At 39.3% G+C, this 20,700-nt stretch overlaps 1 protein-coding gene across 3 annotated transcripts in view; it reads right to left on the bottom strand.

Annotated features, from left to right (window-relative positions):
* The window catches only part of COMMD10 (COMM domain containing 10), a 189,624-nt gene that overhangs the window by 83,816 nt on the left and 85,108 nt on the right, over positions 1-20,700 (bottom strand). Inside the window, exon 6 of one of the 3 annotated variants that reach the window (XM_028092647.2) lies at positions 12,699-12,884. The exons of 1 other annotated variant lie outside the window; for it this stretch is intronic. In XM_028092647.2, coding sequence (XP_027948448.1) covers positions 12,759-12,884 — 126 coding nt within the window. In that variant the 3' untranslated portion in view covers positions 12,699-12,758. Of the gene's footprint in view, positions 1-12,698; positions 12,885-17,550; positions 17,581-20,700 lie in introns of those variants that run through there. One more of the 3 variants, XM_028092649.1, reaches the window with a different exon arrangement.

The raw sequence follows: 20,700 nt of genomic DNA, 5'->3' as shown, positions 1-20,700 counted from the left end.
ATTTTGGGAGGAAGGGAGAGGAGAAGGGGTGATTAATTCCTTATGCCTGTCAGCCCAACATCATGGGGTGTCCCTGCTTCTCAAAGGAAAGTCAGAAAGAAGACTCTGCCTTGGTTGGAATGTATCTCTGACTCAAACATCTGCCAAAGAGGTTTGCTTCTGGCAGTTTATCTCCATGAAGTCAGTATGAATTTTAATTTTTATTTCACCAATCCTATTTTCAGGAAAACTCCCTCAAAATATCCCCCCTCCTTTAAATATAAGTGAGCAAACTCATCTAAATTCTACATTTTTCCAGGGCTGGAAATCAGTGATAAATATGTGCATGGGTTCACCTACCCATGAGGGAAGTGAAAACCGCTGTTTCAACTCTAACACTACTCAGCGGAACACATGGATTAGGAAGTTTAAAAGTTCAGTTGGCCAAAAATTCATGATAAACTTGTAGAAATCTCCTTCATGAATTTTGCACAGTACACCATCATATACTGCAACCAGAAACTAATTACGAAGCACCTAGCAGCTGATATCCTGAATGCTTGACTTGAAGACAATTCAGCAAGGAGCTAATAGTTTCAGTCGGCAATTTTCAGAAATAAGAATGATGAAATTTTCTTCGACTTTTGTTTCTAAATTGCCTTTTTACTTTCAGATACTAGCACATCAGTAATGCATGTAAACTAACAAAGGAGGGAAAAGAATCCGGGGAGGTAGAATTCAAAGTGTTTTAGGCAAATAAGAAACACTGAGAATAATAGGAAGCAAATATATAACTGAGTATCAGGGAAACAAAGTAAACACCAAACAGATGCTAAAAAAATGTCTAGGGGCACGGCACCTGGGTGGGTCAGTTGGTTAGGGGTCTGCCTTTAGCTCAGGATCTGGCTCCCTGCTCAGCGGGGGGTCTGCTTCTCTTTCTCCCTCCTCCCCCAACCCCGCTCTGCTGGTGCTCTCTCGTGAATGCGCTCTCTTTCTCTCTCAAATAAATAAAACCTTAAAAAAAATGTCTAAACCAAATTAATAATCCTCAACTTTTCCTAATATCTGTGTTGTGAAGGTACTTAAGAAAGTGATGACATAACTTAGTTTCTTAAGAAGAAGCCGTCACAACCTTATTTTCTTGGTTGTAATTTTATGTTTTGCCAAGACATAAAATATAATATTATTTAGAAAGGAACATACGTATATATACACAAACATACAACAAACATGTGCGTATAGGAACACGTATCTATGCACAGGTAGGCATATGGGTATGTATGTATGCATATGTATATTTTTGTAACAAATCATGTAAATGAATATATAATTTTTGTTCAACAAATCATGTAACTGAGAGACTAGAAAAATTACCTAATGAAACAGAATGGTGGAACCCTTTCTTCCAGGTTAGGAATGATCACTGCACTGCTTCTAGATGTGGGCAAAAACTCAGTAACACCAGCTGCTACCATAGGTAGTATGGCTAATTAAGATTTAATGTACTTTTCTGCTTCAACAATTAAATGGGAGGGACTGCAGGGAATCGTTTTTATATTGCCAGGCAAATCATATGATGGTTAGAGAAGTGAAAATAAATTCGTACAAAAATTCTGTTTTTTGGCATTTGTTGGAAGAACATTCGCACTTATGAGGAAGTCCTGTTCTCCTTTTCATTTGGAGTTTAAAATGTACACCGTAGATTTTAGCACTTTTGGAGTAAGACCTGTGACACACCAGATGTATGACCATCGAGACAATCGATGTTTAATGGAATAAAAAGAAGAGCTGCTGGAGCCTGGGAGCCATTTTATTACTGTCTGATTTAGCAGCATCTAACAGAGATGGTGACTTTTATCATGCACCTTTAGCTACTAAATTCACAAAACAAACAGAAGGTTTACCAGGGGAGGGAGAGAGTGATCAGACTCTATCCTCTAGTTACTCTTCCAGTAAAACCGCATGTGTTGTCTAAAATTGCTATGGGAATCTGGGAGCTCATAAGGCAAATCGAGTTCTAGTTGAATGTCTTCTTTAATATCCTATACTACGACCTCCCCAGTAAATAAAAAGTTTACATGCAGACATCCATTATAAGGAAGATAAAATATTCACATTAAAATGAAGTACAATGCGGTTAAACTTGGCAATTTAATTATTGTGTTGAATTCTTATTAAGCACCTAAGTACTCTAACTGCACGATGCTTTCATTTGCATATTACAACTGATTTTAACATATTCCGTAAATTCCAATGAGTAAGAGGAAAAGACAGATTTGACCTCCAGTTCTCCTTCTGCTTATAATATAAAGAAACGGTTACATCATTAGACATTATTCTCTCCTCAAAATGGCATAAATACCTGCCATTTACATCTAACTATTCAGCCAAGGAACCAGATCCAAAAGGAAAATTAATAAAGAAGGTAGGCAGAAGAAAGGAGGAAAACACCTAATGAGTATGTGATCAGAAATAGTAACTGAAGCCCCAGTGTAACATTTCCCTACATGAACCATTCGTATTCCTTTTCAGAAAAGTGGAGTTTGGTGCAGGAGAAAGAAATTTGATTGAGAGTGCAAATAGTTAGGTTCTAGTCCCACCTCTGTCATTTACAGGATATGCAACTTTGGATAAATCCAAAACCTTCCAGGAATTGGCTTTACAGACTTCAAACCCAACAGCAACTTCTCATTCCCTACATTTAATGCTACAGTAAGTCAGGGTAGCAGCTCATGACATTCCCATCATTTCCACAGCAACCAAACTGATGTCAGTCCAGGATTAGGAATCCTTTACAGTATCAGGTAAAGTAAAGAGACTGGCTACTACAGGTGAACACCTATTAAAAAGCATGCATCTCTGCCACCTAGCAAGGAGGAAACCAAAATGCACTTGAAAAATCAAACTGCTCCTTCTACGCTTCCCCTTCTTTTCCCAACTGGGACTAATATGAAAGTCTTTCCCTTTAAGGGAAGCAACGGCCATTTCTGAGGATAACTTGACTTAAGGCCTTAGGTTTTCAAAAACTAATCAAAACTGTGTGGAGGGTGGTGGTATGTGTATAGGTGGTAGAAAAAATTATCAAAAATCACTGAGACTCTATCTGTTGAAAGGGGAATGGAAGGAAGGGCATGGAGGGCAGTGGAGGGGAGGGGGACACGATGTGAGGCAACATCTCTGGTCGTCGAGCCTTCCATGTGATAAGCACAAGGCTTCCATGGCTCTGGAGCGGGGCTGAACCGACTTGAGAATCAGGGCTAGTACACCTCTAGCCTCCCTCTACTACTAACTCAATATTTAATGTAGACAGGTCATGTAACATGCTTCCCGAGCTTCTGTTCTGTTCAGAAGCTTCAGCTTCTGAACTGGATTCCACTCACAGGGTAACTGGCCACTTCCAGGGGGGCCTTTACGGGAATTTACACTTCACTGCACTTTCAGAAAGGTAACAAACACAGCGCAGTTCTTCCACAGATGTTCTATTTGTGCAAAAATAAAATTCTGTCCTCAACTGTACTTACAATTCTTATTGGCAAGAAAGAGAAAAAACAGTTTACGCAAAAGACAATGGCATCTTAGAAAGTAAAGTGTTACCCATGGTGTTAATTTCATATAACATCTCCAAAGCACATTATCATCAAATGGACAGTGGGATGAATGAAATGACCTTTATGGTCTCTTCCCAAACCGAAGACCCTGTCCTCATGAACCACACTATGTGAAGTATGAAAGACAACCCCCACGTTAAAAAATGCCAGAAGTGTTCACTGCAGAAAAGATAAAAAAGGATGGATACTTACCTGGCAGAAACAATTGTCCTTTCTTGATTATACACTTCTGATAGAAATTACTAATAATCTATAAAGGGAGAACACTTGTCATCAAGATGTTACTTGTGTGCACACTGGAAGACAGGAAGACAGGTACACACTGCTGCCAAGCTTTATTTAGAAAATCATCCATCACACTAAAACAATATCCATTATTTGTTAGGTTTTTAGTGTCTTCTTGATACATTTAAAAATTAGTAACATGCTACTCATACACATCTCCCATCATTTCTCCCATCATTATGTTACACTGGGATGAAACAGTCACACACACATACATACTCCTGTGACTAGCAACAGCATGAGGGATGTGTGAAAACAGCATGCCATACACAATTTACAGCGAGAAATAGTGAACTTTCTTTCTTAAAACAAGCCAGTACGTTAGCAACTCTGTAACTCTGACACCTTTAACATCCTGGGATAGTCACTGCTTGAACCAAAGCACACATGGGAGTATGAAGAGATGTGGCTATTAAGCTTTTTTATACTAGAAATTCATCCTTATAGCTCTGCATATCCAAAACTGTTTACCCACGAATTTATTCTCGTTGACAACAAAGCAGTTGAAAGTAGAAAATAGTTTTTGCAAATATACATAAATACAATTCCTCTCAATCCTCTGAATACAAATAGCCTATAAAAATACCCATCTGCACTGTACATTACTGATCAAACCAGGGACAAGAGATCCACTTGACCACCCACTACATGGCTTGTGCATTTATCCTGGCACATCTGTGTAGCTTTCATGGAGATCAGTCTTTGTAACAATAAATGGTCTCTAGTCCAGGAGAATTCTTTGCCTGCTTGTGGTAACCACATTTCCTCATACTGAGTCAATCAACCCATCACTATAAAGGGCCACAAGTTATGACAGGACTTTTCAAGTGAAATGCTAAACATCTGAATACATAACCAAAATGAACAAGCTTGAAATTTCATTTGTAGCTTAATTAAGGCTCCAAGTGAAGCAGCCCCCAAAGCAAGCCACATGACTGTAATACAAGTTCATACACAGCCGTCAGAACCCTCTGTGAATATACTTTATTTTAGAATTTATTAAGCAGACTCTGACCCTGACTTACTTGACTGCCTGCCCCCCATAAAAGGTACAACTAGATACAACTGAAAAACACAGCAAACAGAGGCCAACTCCACCGAAGAATGAGTTATATTACAAAAATATATTTTCTTCAAGTTGAAAAAAAATTTCTCCATAGAACCAATGTCATGAACAACAGTTAGACTTCTGAACTCTTTTGTAAAATTTGATGTGAGCCCTAATGTAGCTGAACTATGGAACCACTGTGAACTCTTAATTCTACGTAGTTGGGGACTGCTTGGAAACAGGGGTGGCAAGGGCCAAGTGTTTATTATTACTGTTATAAGGAGTAGAAATAATATTAGCTATCACTTACTGAGCACCCACTGTGTGCTCGGCATTGTGATTCACAGCCAGTATGAGATAAGTATCATTTTCATCTTACAGATATTAAAGAAAAATCAAGCTTTGAAAAATGAAACGATTTGCCTAAAGTCATACAGCTGGGAGGTCCACACGACCCCCAAGGTCCACGCTGTCCACCACGCTGTGACACAGCCACGCTCAAAATACAGACTTTCCTTTCCACAGCACGAATCCCCAATCCTTCAATACAGGTGATACACGTAAGAAACTATTCTGATCTAATGTACACTGAACTTAAGTAACTAAACCCTACCAGAAGCAGTATTTTCATCTTTTAAAAAGGAGGCAACTTAACTGAATTCAAGAATGGTATAGTAGATAGAGAAACAAAACTAAGCAGAACAGCTTGCCATGGGCAGTGGACCAGCCCTCCAGAAGAGGACATGTATACTTTCCTCCCGTAAATATCACTGCACCAATTCACTGATACTATCAATCACATGGCCTTCCTCTCCCAAACCCTAGTGGCCCATGAGAACAAGGAGGGCCAGGACTTCGCTTTCCCTGGAGATTTTTAATTGTCCCTTGGGCAAACAGTCATTCACACTGATCTGAAATCTGGGACTGTAAGAATGATACACCTCTGGACACGTGCAGCCCATGGACAGCACCTGCCTGAGAATAAAGCCCACAAGAGCAAGGCAGCCCTGAAGGAGGCAGAGACAGAGCTGTGGTGAGGTTACGTGAAGCCCTGAATCCTGCCGCGACTGAGGCTAGAGATTCACCTCTTGTTTCACAGTTGCTAGTAAGTTGTGACTCAGTTAATTTGTGTTAGGTCTCCAATGCTTGCACCAAAAAGAAGGCTGATAAATAGGTTTCTCTAGAGTCTGCTCTTGAGGCCATCCTCCATCAGGAGTGTTTGTTAGTTCTTTGCTTTCTCCACTCCATTACCCAATGAAGAAAAGCAATTTCAGGGCGCCTGGGTGGCTCAGTTGTTAAGCATCTGCCTTCGGCTCAGGTCATGATCCCAGGGTCCTGGGATCGAGCCCTGCATCGGGCTCCCTGCTCAGCGGGAAGCCTGCTTCTCCCTCTCCCACTCCCTCTGCTTGTGTTCCCCTCTCTCACTATGTCTCTCTCTGACAAATAAATAAATAAAATCTTAAAAAAAAAAAAGAAAGAAAAGCAATTTCAATTTCAGCTCCAGAATGATGACTGAAGGGTAAATACAGGCATACAGAATGGGGTTGGGGCAGTGAAAGGCAGTATTTATAGATGTATTTTCCTACTTAGGATATTTATGTACAAAATCTGGAAGGAGCAGGACTCTCATCCATGAAGTCCTATTTTCAGTCATGTTGTTTGACAGAAAACCACAATGTTACAATGTCAAAAGTGTAGAAAGTCATATAATAAGGTAATGAGATAGTATAAAAGGTAGGGAAATGCTTACAACAAATCACAAATACAATCCAGCAAATGTCTGGAATTATGTTTGTTTAATGTGATTTGTTAAAATACACATTTTACATGACTTAAATACTCTTTTTAAGTTTCCATTTCCCAACTTACATTATACAGATTTAAATCATATAGAAAGTAAAAATGCAGCTACTTCAAAGTTTTACAGAATTTAAGGTTTGAATTTTCATGCTCATCTCTTTCTGGATTGGTAATTCGCCTTCGAGTATTAGTTGCTTTTCCTTATTAATATTTCAGATTCAAATTTATACATAATTAAGATATAAATAGTTAGTCGAAAGTGCGGTAGCAATGTATCATGACAGCAATTCAAGATGATTTAACATTCCCTTTCCAAAGAAACTAAAACTCTTGATTGCCAATGACAGAAAACCTAACCCAACTGGGAAAGGCTAAAAGGTAATCTATGGTCTCGTAGAATTATAACTGTAGGAACAGGGATTGCTTCAGGCCTCAGTGGATTTAGGCCTCAAAATACATCATCAGGACTCAGTTTCTCTCTCTCCACCCTCTTAGTGCTACTTTCTGGCATGTTGGCCTCCTTCTACTTGCTCGAAGGTGCTGCAGTCATCTTTCCAAAATATACTGATAGGTACTTAGCCAATCTGGACCAAAGAGTGTGTCCAAGGAGGCGCAATGTGCTGACTGCTGATTGACGGAGCTCACATCCACCATCTCTGAGACCGTGGGTGGCTAGGGACTGACCCTAAGAGAGGGAAAGGGAGGGATTCTTCAAAGGAAAATCAAGAGGATGTTTTTCAGAATGTCAGGGATACATGCCCAATGCAAATTACATCTTTTCATAATAAAAATGATATGAACAATAACATCTACAAAAAAAATGCCTTAAGTTTTTTAGTGGGCTGAAAACTAGGAACACTTTCTTGAAAATAGTATTCACTGGGCTTTCATTGCTGTTTCCTTCTGATACCATGACTTAAAGCATTAAAAACTTCTATTTTCCACCCTTCATATTCCCTTTTACATTGTTCACTAAAATCCAGGTCAAAAAAAAAAAAAAGGATCTATTTACAAATAGAGATTGAGACCAATTTTTGCCAAAAATAATTGTACCAATCAGTTCTTAGTTGCAAAGAACTTAGGCAGAAAAGGACACAGAACGATGAAGCTAAAGAAACAGGCCTGGGAATAAGCTAGAACTAAAGGGCATGAGGAAGCCAGAAGTGTAACCAAAATCACGCTGAAGGATGGGTCCGGCTCGGAAGCCTCTGCTGAAAATGCTAGAACCATCACTGTTGGCAGCAGTGCCTCCACACAGCAGGAGATGGCGGCCTCAGTACTCAGAGTGAACCCTAACCTACAATGAGCCCTTAATAAATGTAATTTATTATTCTCCTAAAAGCAGAATTTATGTAATTACGCAGCAAGTACTGTTTTCACCATGGTCCTCTATGACTGACAGATCATCATTAAAAAGGAACACAACAAAGATAATTTCCCAAATCACACAATTATTGGTAGAAAGTAAGCAAAACTGATTATTCTGAATCACCTATTTGGCTCTAATTCCAGCAAAAAGAATTCCTTAAAAATAAACTCCGTCTCTTCCCCACAACATTTACCCTGCCTGTGCAACATGCTTTATTTAAGTCAAGTGGGCTTAATAATGCAATCAATAAACCTGGGAGACAATCAAAGTTTGACTTCTGGGGTAGGTTATGGCAGGTCATAAACAAGTTATCTCTTTCTCCACCATGAGTGTATCTGGTCAAGCAGTCAGTCACTTACTTCAAAGTGAGTAGCACTGTGCATCTAGGTTGATTTCCATTATGGCTGCTGGAAACTGACAGTCAATATTCTGCCATCAATGACAGAATAGTGTGTTAGCTGAACCCTACAGATTCCTGTTCAGACTATGGGTCTGTATACTTGGAGGGAAAAAGCTGTCACCTGGCTCCTCTATTACCAAACTACTTTTGTGGTTGCGGGATAAAATCCATTATTATTCTCTCAGAATTCTACCCAAAACAGAGCTATAATTTAAAAAAAATGAAGTATAAGATACAAAGGAAGTATTTAAGAGGAAAATTTGGCTTCCAATGTACAGTTGTTTTCATTAAAGTACAAGTACTTGGAAGCCAGTGATTTTATTTATAAAACAGCTTTGTTTTTTTTAAAAAAAAATTTAATTACTACAATATGTTTTCTCAGCTCGGTTAAATACAAACTACAGTCATTTCTACATTTCTGTTGTGAGTTTGAATTAGAATATGCTAGGAACATATTTACATGTAAATGTTAATACAAGTAGTAATTAAAAGATCATGTAAGCTACTTTGTAGTGGCAGCCCAAATCCTGTCACTGTTCTTTGTCATATCCGTATCTGGATAGGTTGATGGGGGATATATATATATTTTTAAATCAATAAAGTAGTTGTGCCAATAATATAAAAGTTACTTTTAAACACTAAACTAACTTCTACTCTAATGCTATTTACTAATCCATAAAATATGGCAGCAATCTCGGCGTATATGTGTAAATTCGATAGTATTTAAATACACGCACTGTCATTTGTTTGTAAGTGAGAATTCTACAAAACAAATACATTGTCACTGCTATTTGCTCCTACAAATACCCACTAATTTATGTTCTATTTCTAGCTGTAATTTTAGCTGTCAGTTCTTAATTATAAAGGTTTTGTAACATTTTATGGACTAGCGCATGAGAAACTGAGAAAGGTCTGATACTTTTGGGTAAAAAAAACAACAGAATTTGTAGGATCTCCTCTGGAGATATGTATTTCTACACTGTTTAGGTAAAAAACAGAATTTTTAGGGTCTCCTCTAGAGATATGTATTTCCACACTGTTTCTGAAGTGTATTTTATCTATATCTTAACTTCTCATTTGGGGCATGCACTGACTAGTATTCAATAAATGTGATTTAATTAAAAATGCCACAAGAAGGGCACCCCAGTGGCTCAGTCAGTTAAGTGACAGACTCTTGGTTTGGGCTCAGGTCATGATTTCAGAGTCATGGGATCGAGCCCCAAGTCAGGCTCTGCGCTCAGCATGGATTCTGCTTGTCCCTCTCCCTCTGCTTCTCCTCCTGCTTGTGCTCTTTCTCCCTCCCTGCCTCTCTCTCTCTCAAATAAATAAATAAAATCTTTAAAAATAAAAAAATGAAAATGCCACAAGAAACAAAATACTCAACTTTCTAAGAAAAGTTTGAAATTATTGGGATGCCTGGGTGGCTCAGTCAGTTAAGCGTCTGCCTTCAGCTCAGGTCATGATCCCGGGGTCCTGGGATCGAGCCCCGCACCGGGCTCCCTGCTCAGCAAGGAGCCCGCTCCTCCCCCAACTTGTGCTCACTCACTCTCGCTCTATCTCTGACAAATAAATAAATAAAATTGTTAAAAAAAAAAGTTTGAAATTACGTATTTCTAGTTTTTTAAAAAGGCACAAGGCAGAAGACCATAAGGAAAAAGTATGTATGCTGTGCAGCTATTAGGCACTACTGAGTACATTGCACTATTGGCTCAGTAAACTCCAGTAGAGAAACTAATATTTTCATTTCCACTTAAAACTTACTATTCTGCCAAGGAAAACAAGTTCTCACAAAGTCAAAGACATACTGATCTAATGAGCCAGGGAGAGATTATGTTGTTCCTTTACTTGGTCACTTCTCAAGCAAGTATTTCTTGGGCTTCTTAGGAGTATTGGGTCCCGTGACCAATGAGATCCCTATTCTCTAGAAGCCACATTAAAAGACATGGGAAGAAAGACACTAAATGAATGATCATGATTGTGACAAGGACTATGAAGAGGGAGTGAATGAAGCAGGAAGACTAAGCCAGGTCAGGCTGGGTCAGGGGGAAAATCTTTCAGGAGATGACACTGGACAACTGAACGGTGAGTCTGAGGAGAAGTGTTTTCTAGACAGAAGGACCCGAATCTGTAAAAACCCAGAGAGGAAGGACAAAGTGTGCATGACTGGAAAGGAGGAGCAGAAGGGCATGAATGTAAGGCAAGGGATAGGACACTCTCACATGGTAATAAGAAGCTGCGAAACATTTGCAGGGAAGCAAAACAAATTTACAAAAACAGTTTCAGTTATAGGAGCAGAAACTGCACGGACCAGGAAAATGAATGTGTTTTAAATGAAAGTTTGTGAGATGTAACTCAAACAGAGGATGGACTCGTCTGTTACTTCCATGTGATGCTTGGATTCATTTGAGCAGGGTTACACGTTGTCCGTAAAAGGCCAAGAGAGAGGCATATGGAGGATGGAGCACAGAGAGACCACTGAGATCACCAGAAGGGACAGCAGCCAGAGCGCAGGAAAGGGCAGGCAACTCACCCACCCCACGTGCTGTTTTCTCTGCACTGGCTGGTAGAACGAAGTCAGATGGAGTCACCCAGAGTCAGACTTCTTGGGGGTGCGTGTGGGGAAGGGCAGTGGGGAAAGAGCTTTAGAACTCTGAGTCAAGAGTCCAAGATGGATAAAGAAGAAAAGGAAAATAGAGAGGGTCAACTGAAGAGATCCCAATAAAGGCAGCGAGGAGGAAGTAATCAGAAGCAAGATGTGCGTACAGTGTTTGTGATGTCAAAATTAGAACGTTTCTGAGACTGGCTGGAAATGTGGCTCTGTGCGGGAGATCAGCTGTGCGGGAGATCGGCTGTGCGGGTGATCGGCTGTGCGGGAGATCATCTGTGCGGGTGATCGGCTGTGCGGGAGATCGGCTGTGCGGGTGATCGGCTGTGCGGGAGATCGGCTGTGCGGGTGATCGGCTGTGCGGGAGATCGGCTGTGCGGGAGATCGGCTGTGCGGGAGATCGGCTGTGCGCGTGATCGGCTGTGCGGGAGATCGGCTGTGCGGGAGATCGGCTGTGCGGGAGGTCGGCTGTGCGGGGGATCGGCTGTGAGGGGGATCAGCTGTGCGGGTGATCGGCTGTGCGGGAGATCAGCTGTGTGGGTGATCAGCTGTGCAGGTAGAGGTCAAGAACTGTTCCACCAAGAGTGCCCTCTTTGCAATAGGACCCTTGTCCTCTTGTGCTGCTTTGTTGGCTGAGAACTCTACCAATAAGACAGCCTGGAAAAGCCCTGCCTCCATCCCTTCTCCCTGCACCACCCCTTCCCACAAACTTGAAAAGGCCAAGGGAAAAGCAGAGTGAGACCTGAGAGAAAGGGAAGTCAAGGAATGGAGTGCTTGAGCCTGCTTTTGGTTTTTCAAACTTTTTTGAAAAACACAGACCTTTTTGCTCAATCAGTATCTTCCACGAAAATACAAAAGGTAAAACTGAAAAGTTTAGCTACTCTGCTAGAAAGGAGGACGGGGGCATGTTAAACTACCCTTGCTCAAGCTCCTCCTGCCCCTATCCTTATCTCTAGCAGCCACCTACCACCCCAGAGCACGAATTCACCTACTGTTCAAGGCAAACAAAAATATAAAAATTCCATGCCCTTTTAAAACACACGTCCTTGTTGGGATCATGGTGGCTCACTTAGGATGAGACAATACAGAGGCCTATGGGCACAGAGCTCTAGCGAATCATGGAGAAACGTTTTTTACATCTCCCTTTCCATATTTAGCAATAGAACTATTTGTCTTTGGGGGAAAAAATCTAGATGTGTCAAGCGTTTCATCTGGCATTTTCCGTATGTAATTGCATTCAATTCTCTTAAAATTTCTTGTGAGGAAATCATATCATTTCCATTTTGCAAAACAGGAGGCTGAGGCCTGGAGAGGTCAAAGTAACTTGGCCACAGTTACAAAGCTATTAAGTGAAGGGCATGAGGATTTGAAGCACCTGATCCCAAGGCCCCAAAGTCTATTCACATCCCCTTGCCTCCAACTTCATAAATGTTACACTGTTCCTCTATTACCATTTATATATAAAATTCCCGGCTCTAAGCCCAGAGAATGCTTTCTCATACATAACATTAAAAACAGCTCAACCCTGGGGAATTTCTCATAGAACTGCTTTTCAGTAATAGTGCAGAACACAGTCACTCTAACTGACCTCCTCTCGATCGGCTTTCTTTGGGTAAATAATGGTGCTCCCCACTGCTGCCGGAGGGAAAGGTGATGTTGTTTCTTCAGTCCTCTGTCCTAATCCTACCTACAGGTCTGTGACTGACGACGGTCCATCCTAGGAGGCAGCGTGAACCACCACGGTTCTCCAGAGAGGCTGGTGGAGGAGGAACTGCAACCACTAGAATGTGCTGACGTAAAAGGAACAGACATGGAAACAAATACTTGTGAAGATAAACACTGAATTACAGGACTGTGACAAAGGGAGCCCAAGTCAATTCAAATTACTCTAGGGGGAAGTTGATTTTATTTTATTTTTTAAAAGATTTTATTTATTTCTTTGTCAGAGAGAGAGAGAGAGAGAACACAAGCAGGGGGAGCGGGAGAGGGAGAAGCAGGCTCCCCACTGAGCAAGGAGCCCCCCTCGTGTGGGACTCGATCCCAGGACCCTGGGACCATGACCTGAGCCAAAAGCAGACGCTTAATGACTGAGCCACCCAGGCACCCCAGGAACTTGGTTTTAATCAAGAGCTTCAGAAAAAAGAGGAGAGGAGAGGGGAGGGGAGGGGAGGGGAGTGGAGAAAGAAAAGAAAAAAAGAGAGAAGGTCAGTCAGACACATAATTAGGGAAAATAAAGTATGGATAAAAAATTAGGGAGTGAATACAGAAGAATTGATCTGCTAGGTTAAAAAACTAGAGAACTATGGAGAAGATAGAGAGGTCTGCCATTTTTCTGCATCTGACTACAGTACTAAGTACATCTACTGGACTTCCAGAAATATATCCAAGTAAAATGAGGTCCTGGGCTATCTCATGTATCATCTATAAAACTTCTTTCAACAGTCCTTGACAGTATTTGTTCTCAAAAGAACTCAATCCTTTAGTATGTGGAATTTAGGAACAACATGGTCAACCACAAATTATTAACTTCAAAGAAGAGAATGATCAAAATAATTAAAGTCCACAAAACTTCTAAGAGGAAGTTAGTTATATTGGCTTAAAATAACCCCAGTACTCTCTGTAATGCATGGACAACATAATCTCCAAAATGTTCTCCCCATCTCTGACAATCAGCACTATCACAATCAGGTCCAGCCCCGCTGCTGTATTGTCGACAGTAACGGTAGAGACAGCTCCTCAGGCCCTACAAATGAACCGCTCTGGAGAGCCACAGCTTCCCAAAAACCTCCAAACTGACTGTAAAACTTACATCCATTCACCAAGTATTTACTAAAAGCCTCCTATAGATCTTGCACTGTGCTCAGTGTGGTGAACACGTTGGTGAACAGAACAGACATGGTCTTCTCTCTGACGTAAAAGACCAGAGTTCCCCAAGAATGAAGTTTTCTTTCCCAAGAAAGTCACAAGTTTACACTGACTGCTACTCTGGAAGTTTGTACCCTTAGTAATTTCAAGGAGGCCTATCATTCACTCTTGTAAGGACATGGATTATTTAAGTCTTAAAGAACTGGGAAATATCACATTAAAAATAAAAACAAGATTGACTCCCATTTTAATGAGTTGATATTCTATGTGGTCATTGAAATTCTCAGCCATGCGCTGGCTAAACCCGGATTTTTAAAACTACTCAGGCATTTAAAGTTTATTCTCAAGGAGTTTGCTAAAATCTTTAGGTTTTAAATCCTCTAGAAACTTCTTTTTCCTTTCAATTCTGGCCTCATCCCTTCAGTATCCCCCATGAATATTAACAGTTCATATTTTAACTATAATGTTAGATGTTCTGTGTCTATAGTAATTATTTTCTCTATTATCTGATGAGCCAATGGCCTCTCTCACCAACAATCTCGATGATTATGTATTTTAATTTATTATTTTCACTTACCTTCTGGACAATCAATCTTTTTCCACTTGGCTTGAATTTTAATACCTTTTTACTTGACTTTCTAACTTTTTAATCTTTGTGGGGGTCAAAGTACTTTAAATCCCCTAAAACAGATTGCTTTTTTCTAAATCCTTAATAGCCCTGGTGCTTCCTTAGAATACTGCTTTGGCTCCCTAAATTTTATTAACATTTGAGGGATCTCCTAAGTTTCTTAGCAATAATTAAAGTTTCTTCTCCATGTAATTTTACCTTAATATAGTAACAATTTTAATCACCTCAACTGACCACTTCTTTGACCAAACTCTCTCAAAACAGACTTAAGCTCCCCCTGACCCTAAACACACAACTCTTCCCCATTGTCATAAACAACACTACCACGCATCCATTTACAAAAGCCAGAAACCTAAGGATTGCCCTTAATTTCTCTCCTTTTCCCCCTCACCTACCTCCTGGCTCCCAACCCCAAATTTATAAGCAGGCTAGTCTACTTCCAGTTATTAGAAGAAAGAATTTTAATCTTGCCTCAGGGCCTATGCACATTGAATTGTCCCTATAAAAGCAATGCTCCTCCCTCCTTCTAAAAGACCTGGTTCCTTCTCTTTTTTGGGTTTCAACTTCAGTGTCATGCCTTTCACCGTAGCTAACACAGTTTGCTTTCTGATCTTCTCAATCTTCTTTCTCTTGTGTGTACCCTTCATATGACACGCTTCACCTGGAAACTACGTAATTTGTCTGTTTACCTGTTTGTGTCTCTATGTGGCCCCCAGGAGAATGTGAGCTCCATGAAGGCAGGAACTACCTCCCTCTGTCTTACTCTTTACCTCCTGCTCTAAATATGCCTGGCACATGTTAAATGTTTAGCAAATATTTACTGAATAAATTAATAAATACACTGGAAAGTTTAGATAAAGAAATGCTGAGATGCTGGTCAATTTTATAATACATACAGCTGTGGTAAACAAGACCATGGATGCTAGAGGTTATAAATAACTTTCTTGCATTAGAAAATCTTCCTTCACATTCTCATCTTGATGACTTCAAGATGGTCCGCCCTGGACCAGAAGTACCAGGATCACAGTGCTTTTTCAAAAGGATGGGTCTCCAACAATGCTGAATTCAACTAAACAGACTCCCTATTACTGTTTCCCTATTTCTGTATGTGGATTTTCATGATTAAGTGTGCTTTGTGCTTTTTAAATCTGTGACTCAGAAGTAATATATATGGTACATAGGTTTAAACTACTCTGATTTCTACTAATTTCTTACACATTAGTGACAAATCACTAGCTTGGTTTAGTTTGCTTTATATTGCTGTTTCATACACTTGCAGAAGATGATGGATACAAGGCATAACCGATGTCTGTAATAAGGACACTGATCAATAAACATCCATAGCATAAAAGTCAGCTTTTAGAAGTCACAAATAGAACAGCCATACACCAGACTGCCACATACTACTACATTTCCAAAGATCTCAGAGAAGTACCCCTGAGAAATAAAATGTGATTAAAACAGATGCATGGCAAGAATAATAAAGATTTATTAACAAACATTTCTCCATTTTCTCCTCAAAATGACAGCAAAAAAAATGTCTTTTATATGACAAGAACAAAAATGTAGTCAAGAGCTGATAGGATACTACAATATACATAATTTCCCTAAATGTTCCTGAATTAAAAGAACTGATTTTAAGAAAACAGTTTTAAAAACTTATTTTTTTAACCAGGAAAAATTTTCCTTCTTTATTTTTTTTAATTTAAATTCAATTAGGCAACATATAGTACATCATTAGTTTCAAACGTAGAAGTCAATAATTTATCTGTTGCATATAGCACCCAGGGCTGATCTTTTTTTAATTTTAGTTTTACTACATTTGTTTTTCAAACAAACTGTAAGATTAGAGGCCACAAACAGGTAAGAGCTAACGATTTCTCAAATGTTTATGAATGAATTGCTAATAGAAAATGTCACAATAGGGCTGTACTCTCATTTAGGCAAGTATTATTAAAAATGTGAGGCACCACTAGCGTGTGGTATGAAAAAGTAAATCCATTATTTGAAGAACAATACAGGAAAAAACTGAACTGGAAAAAAAATGCCCATTTCTTATATTTTCCTCTATCTTGGTGGCCTAGGATCTAAACAAAAGGTAAATGAATAACTTAATTGGAGAAGGGTGAACATGTTAACAATGCATTCTAAGCAAAAGCGCAGGGCCCCTGGGTGGCTCAGTCGGTTAAGCATCTCCCTTCAGCTCAGGTCATGATCTCAGAACCCTGGGATCGAGTCCCGCATTGGGCTCCCCGCTCAGCGGGGAGTCTGCTTCTCCCTCTCCCTCTCCTGCTTTCTCTCTCTCTCTCTCAAATAAATAAATAAAATCTTTAAAAAAAAATAAGCAAAAGAGCAATCACAATTACAAATTGAGGTATATTACTGCTATTAGATTTAGACCATATCCACAGTGGGGTTTTTTCCAAAGACTTATTTATGTATTTTACAGAGACAGAGAAAGAGAACGGATGCACCCACAAGTGGGGAGAGGGGCAGAGGGAGAGAATCTCAGAGAGACTCCCAGCCAAGTGCAGAGCCCACCGTGGGGCTCAATCCCACAACCCATGAGATCATGACCTGAGCTGAAACCAAGAATGGGACACTCAACCAACTGAGCCACCCAGGCGCCCCCATAGTGGTTTTTATAAACTTGAATATAAGTAGCCTTCCATTCAAAATTGTTCATACATATAAGAAACGTACAGAGATCACCTAACAGTCTCTAAGGGTACACAGCAGGTACAACTGCTTATTAACCCTAAATTAAAATGCAAAAACTTCATTATTGGCTGTCCAAAGATATGGGAAACTCTCAAATGAAAACCTAAAATCCTATTTTAGGTTAAATGTTAATACACTTACAGTAAGCCTTCATCAGCACTCGGTAGTAATCCTTTTAAAAGCAAGAACAACAGGAAAAGCTTCCTCAGTCCTTATTCTTTGAGTTGGAATGTATTTAATTCTACTTCAAAGCTGACTCACCACTGCACAACCTGCATAAAAACGTGCGTGAAGTTAACAGCATTATGACTCTATAATGACTGCTTTACCCAAACATGCATGAAGTTAACAGCATTATGACTCTATAATGACTGCTTTACCCAAAACCCACCTTCAGATGCTACCTGTTAGTTTCTCTTCCTGCTTTTCAGATACACTGTCATTTCTTTATTCTTTGTAGATCCTATGGCCCTATTTATAAGATTTATTGAATGTATCTGGGTGTCAAACACTGAGCTAGCTAAGCATTTTAGTGGCTTTATTTAAGGCTTGCAATACTCCCTACCAAAGATGTAGGTACTATTGCTATTGCATTTTACATAGGAGAAAAACCAAGTCTTAAAAAAAGATGACTTATCCAATGGAACAAAGCTAACTGGAGATAGAAGATGGCCTTCAATCTAGGTCTATGTGGGACTGAAGTCCATAATTTTTAACTGATGTTCACCACTCCTAACATTTTTTATTCATTCTTTTCTGTCTCCTTTTTAGCTCTACTTTTCCCTCTCCGCTACAGCTGTAGGTAACATCTCTAAGACTGTCTCTTCTTCTCCACCCCTATTTCTTTAGTGTCCTCCGATCTCCTGACAATTCCAACACAATCATATAGACAAGATCTCAAATCTCTATTTTGGCCCTTCCATTTCAATGTTATATTTCCAAATCCCCAAGCAAGGGATACATTCAGTTAGATGATCTCATATTGTCCCCAAACTCAGCACAGATGATTTCCAAAATCCTTTACAACTTTTACACAAATTTTTATACAAAAAAACTCAATACACATTAGTCCTCATCCAAGTTATTTTATTTCTGTCCATGGAAATACCATTCATCTACGACCATCTCGTCAACCCTTCATTCTCTTTATAAAACTACAATCTAGGGCTATTGTTTTCCCCTTCTAGAAATGCCTTGCGGGTTTGAATTTTCTGCTTCGTTCCTACTACCACAACCTGATACCCCAACCTACCTGTCCTTTGAATTCTCTTACTTCCATCCTTCCTGTTCATCACATGGACTGACCTTCCCAAAACACAATTTTTACCAACTCATTCCATTTGAGAAATCTATAAAAGCACCCCAATGCCTACAATGTAAAAAAAATCTACCTGGTTTGAAAGGACTCCTTAATCCAACCCCAGGTTACCAACAGTCCCTACTCTGTGCCTTCTACTCTCGTAAGGCTGTTCCCTTCTTTGCTCTTCCCCAGGTCTTCCAATGTTGCTCCATCATGGAACATCTGCTCTTTTGTCCACAGTCTAACCCTACCCCCCTTCAAGGACTCACGTCTTCCTTGGTCTTGAATCAAGCCCACCCATACAGATTCATGGCTGCTTACAAACAGAAAGGACTACAAAAAGGCTCCAGTCAGGGAGCCTAGGTTCTACCTCTGGTTCTGACATTATCCAGTATGATGACTTGGGGCAGATTTCTGAGGTAACACCTACTCCAGACTTCTGTTTCCTCATCAGTATAATGAGAAACTGAATTAGATTATCTCTAAAATGTCCCTTGGTTTGAAAATTCTCTAAACTCCTATAATACTAACTGCCTTAATCCTTCAACACTTAATCATGCATTAAAGGTTTCATCTATATTTAATCTTCTTTACTAGGTTATAAACTTTCTGAGGATAAAAGTTATGTATTAGATTTTTTGCAAACTCAACAAGACATTAGCACACTGTTTGATAAGAGGATCCTTAATAAATACATGGGACTGATTAACTTTGACAACTCCTCTGCTTACATCAAGCAAGATAAATAAAGCAATACCCTTTAAAGTAATAAAGCCTTACAATAATCTCATAATTTTCAAAAACATGAAATTAGGATATGGGAGGCAGTCTGTTTTGCTTTTTAAATTTTCCCTTCCTTTTGTTTTCCTCAATTAATCTAAGTAGCAAATGATAAAGCACGAACTGAGAATTTCTTTTTAGGAAGCCTGTAAGAATATTTTTGCTAATACTTAGCTATAATAAGTATTTCAGAAAATTATTCTGTGGCAAGAGTGGCAAACTCTAGCTTAGCTCATTTAGCAACTTTAGCAAAATACTGTTGTTTTTTTTCATATTGGTTCCCTTTCAGCTATTTTATTTTAGTTATGGGATCATGAAATTACATGGATAAACAAGGGCCCAGAAAGCATGATGAGTTACATTTAAAAACATGCTTACTTTGTATCCCTTTAACAGAGTATCTGGACTTCCTATGTCTCTGGTCCAGGTGCGTTATAGAATAACCTATATCTAATGCAACTGAATGATTAAGGCATACAATATTACGTTTTCAAACTCTCAGGAATGGAAGATAGTTTCTATGAATATATTCTAGTGGCTGTTTTAACAGCTAACCACTCTTGAGGATGTCAGGGCATTGAATTTTTTGTTAAAATCTTATCAAACCAATTTTCCTTAAGGCTACTAGGAAGAGCAGAACCAAGTACAAAAGGCCTTATCTAGGCTAGAAAACAAACTTGGCCAAAGAGGCTGGATTTCCTGGTACTAAAATTTTACATGCTTCTCAGGAATTAGAATGGTACAATTTTTTCAGAGCCAGGAACTCAAAGCAGGGACATCATCATCCATTTTATGTTTATGAGCAAATTTTAAAAATTATTAATTTATGTGCCAATTTTAGAAATCATAAATATGCATACATGTTATTGTGGGTAAATATGTGCATGTGCAGACATAAAAAGATACATTTTTTTAGTCCTCAAGGAGTGCAGCAGTGTTCACTGTATATTATATAACCTTATTGTATTTTATTTAATGTGATAATTTTACAATAGAGTTAATAAATATTTAATAAAACCACCCACATTCGGAAAACATTTAAATATGTTTTGTTTGAAGCTTAAATCTCACCAAGTAATCACAGAATCTGAGATATGGAAGAGTACCTAGTCACAGATCTAACACAATCTTACATAAAAGGGGCTCGATAAATAAGTGTCTGCTTGATTTTTAAGACTAGTAGGCTAAAAGAAGATAATCTAAAGAAAAGTGGTTTCTAATTTCAACTCTATCATTCATCTACCCAACTGGCTCACTTTCACCTCATTTTTCTTATCTCTAACTTGCTCTACCGATCACATAGCAATATATC

Source organism: Eumetopias jubatus, unplaced genomic scaffold (assembly GCF_037043125.1).
Source record: "Eumetopias jubatus isolate StellerSeaLion01/CBP00866 unplaced genomic scaffold, mEumJub1_p1.0 scaffold_5, whole genome shotgun sequence".
NCBI classification, from domain to species: domain Eukaryota; kingdom Metazoa; phylum Chordata; class Mammalia; order Carnivora; family Otariidae; genus Eumetopias; species Eumetopias jubatus.
The sequence above is the reverse complement of the archived record's forward strand: the minus strand, read 5'-3'. Positions and strand labels throughout refer to the sequence as shown.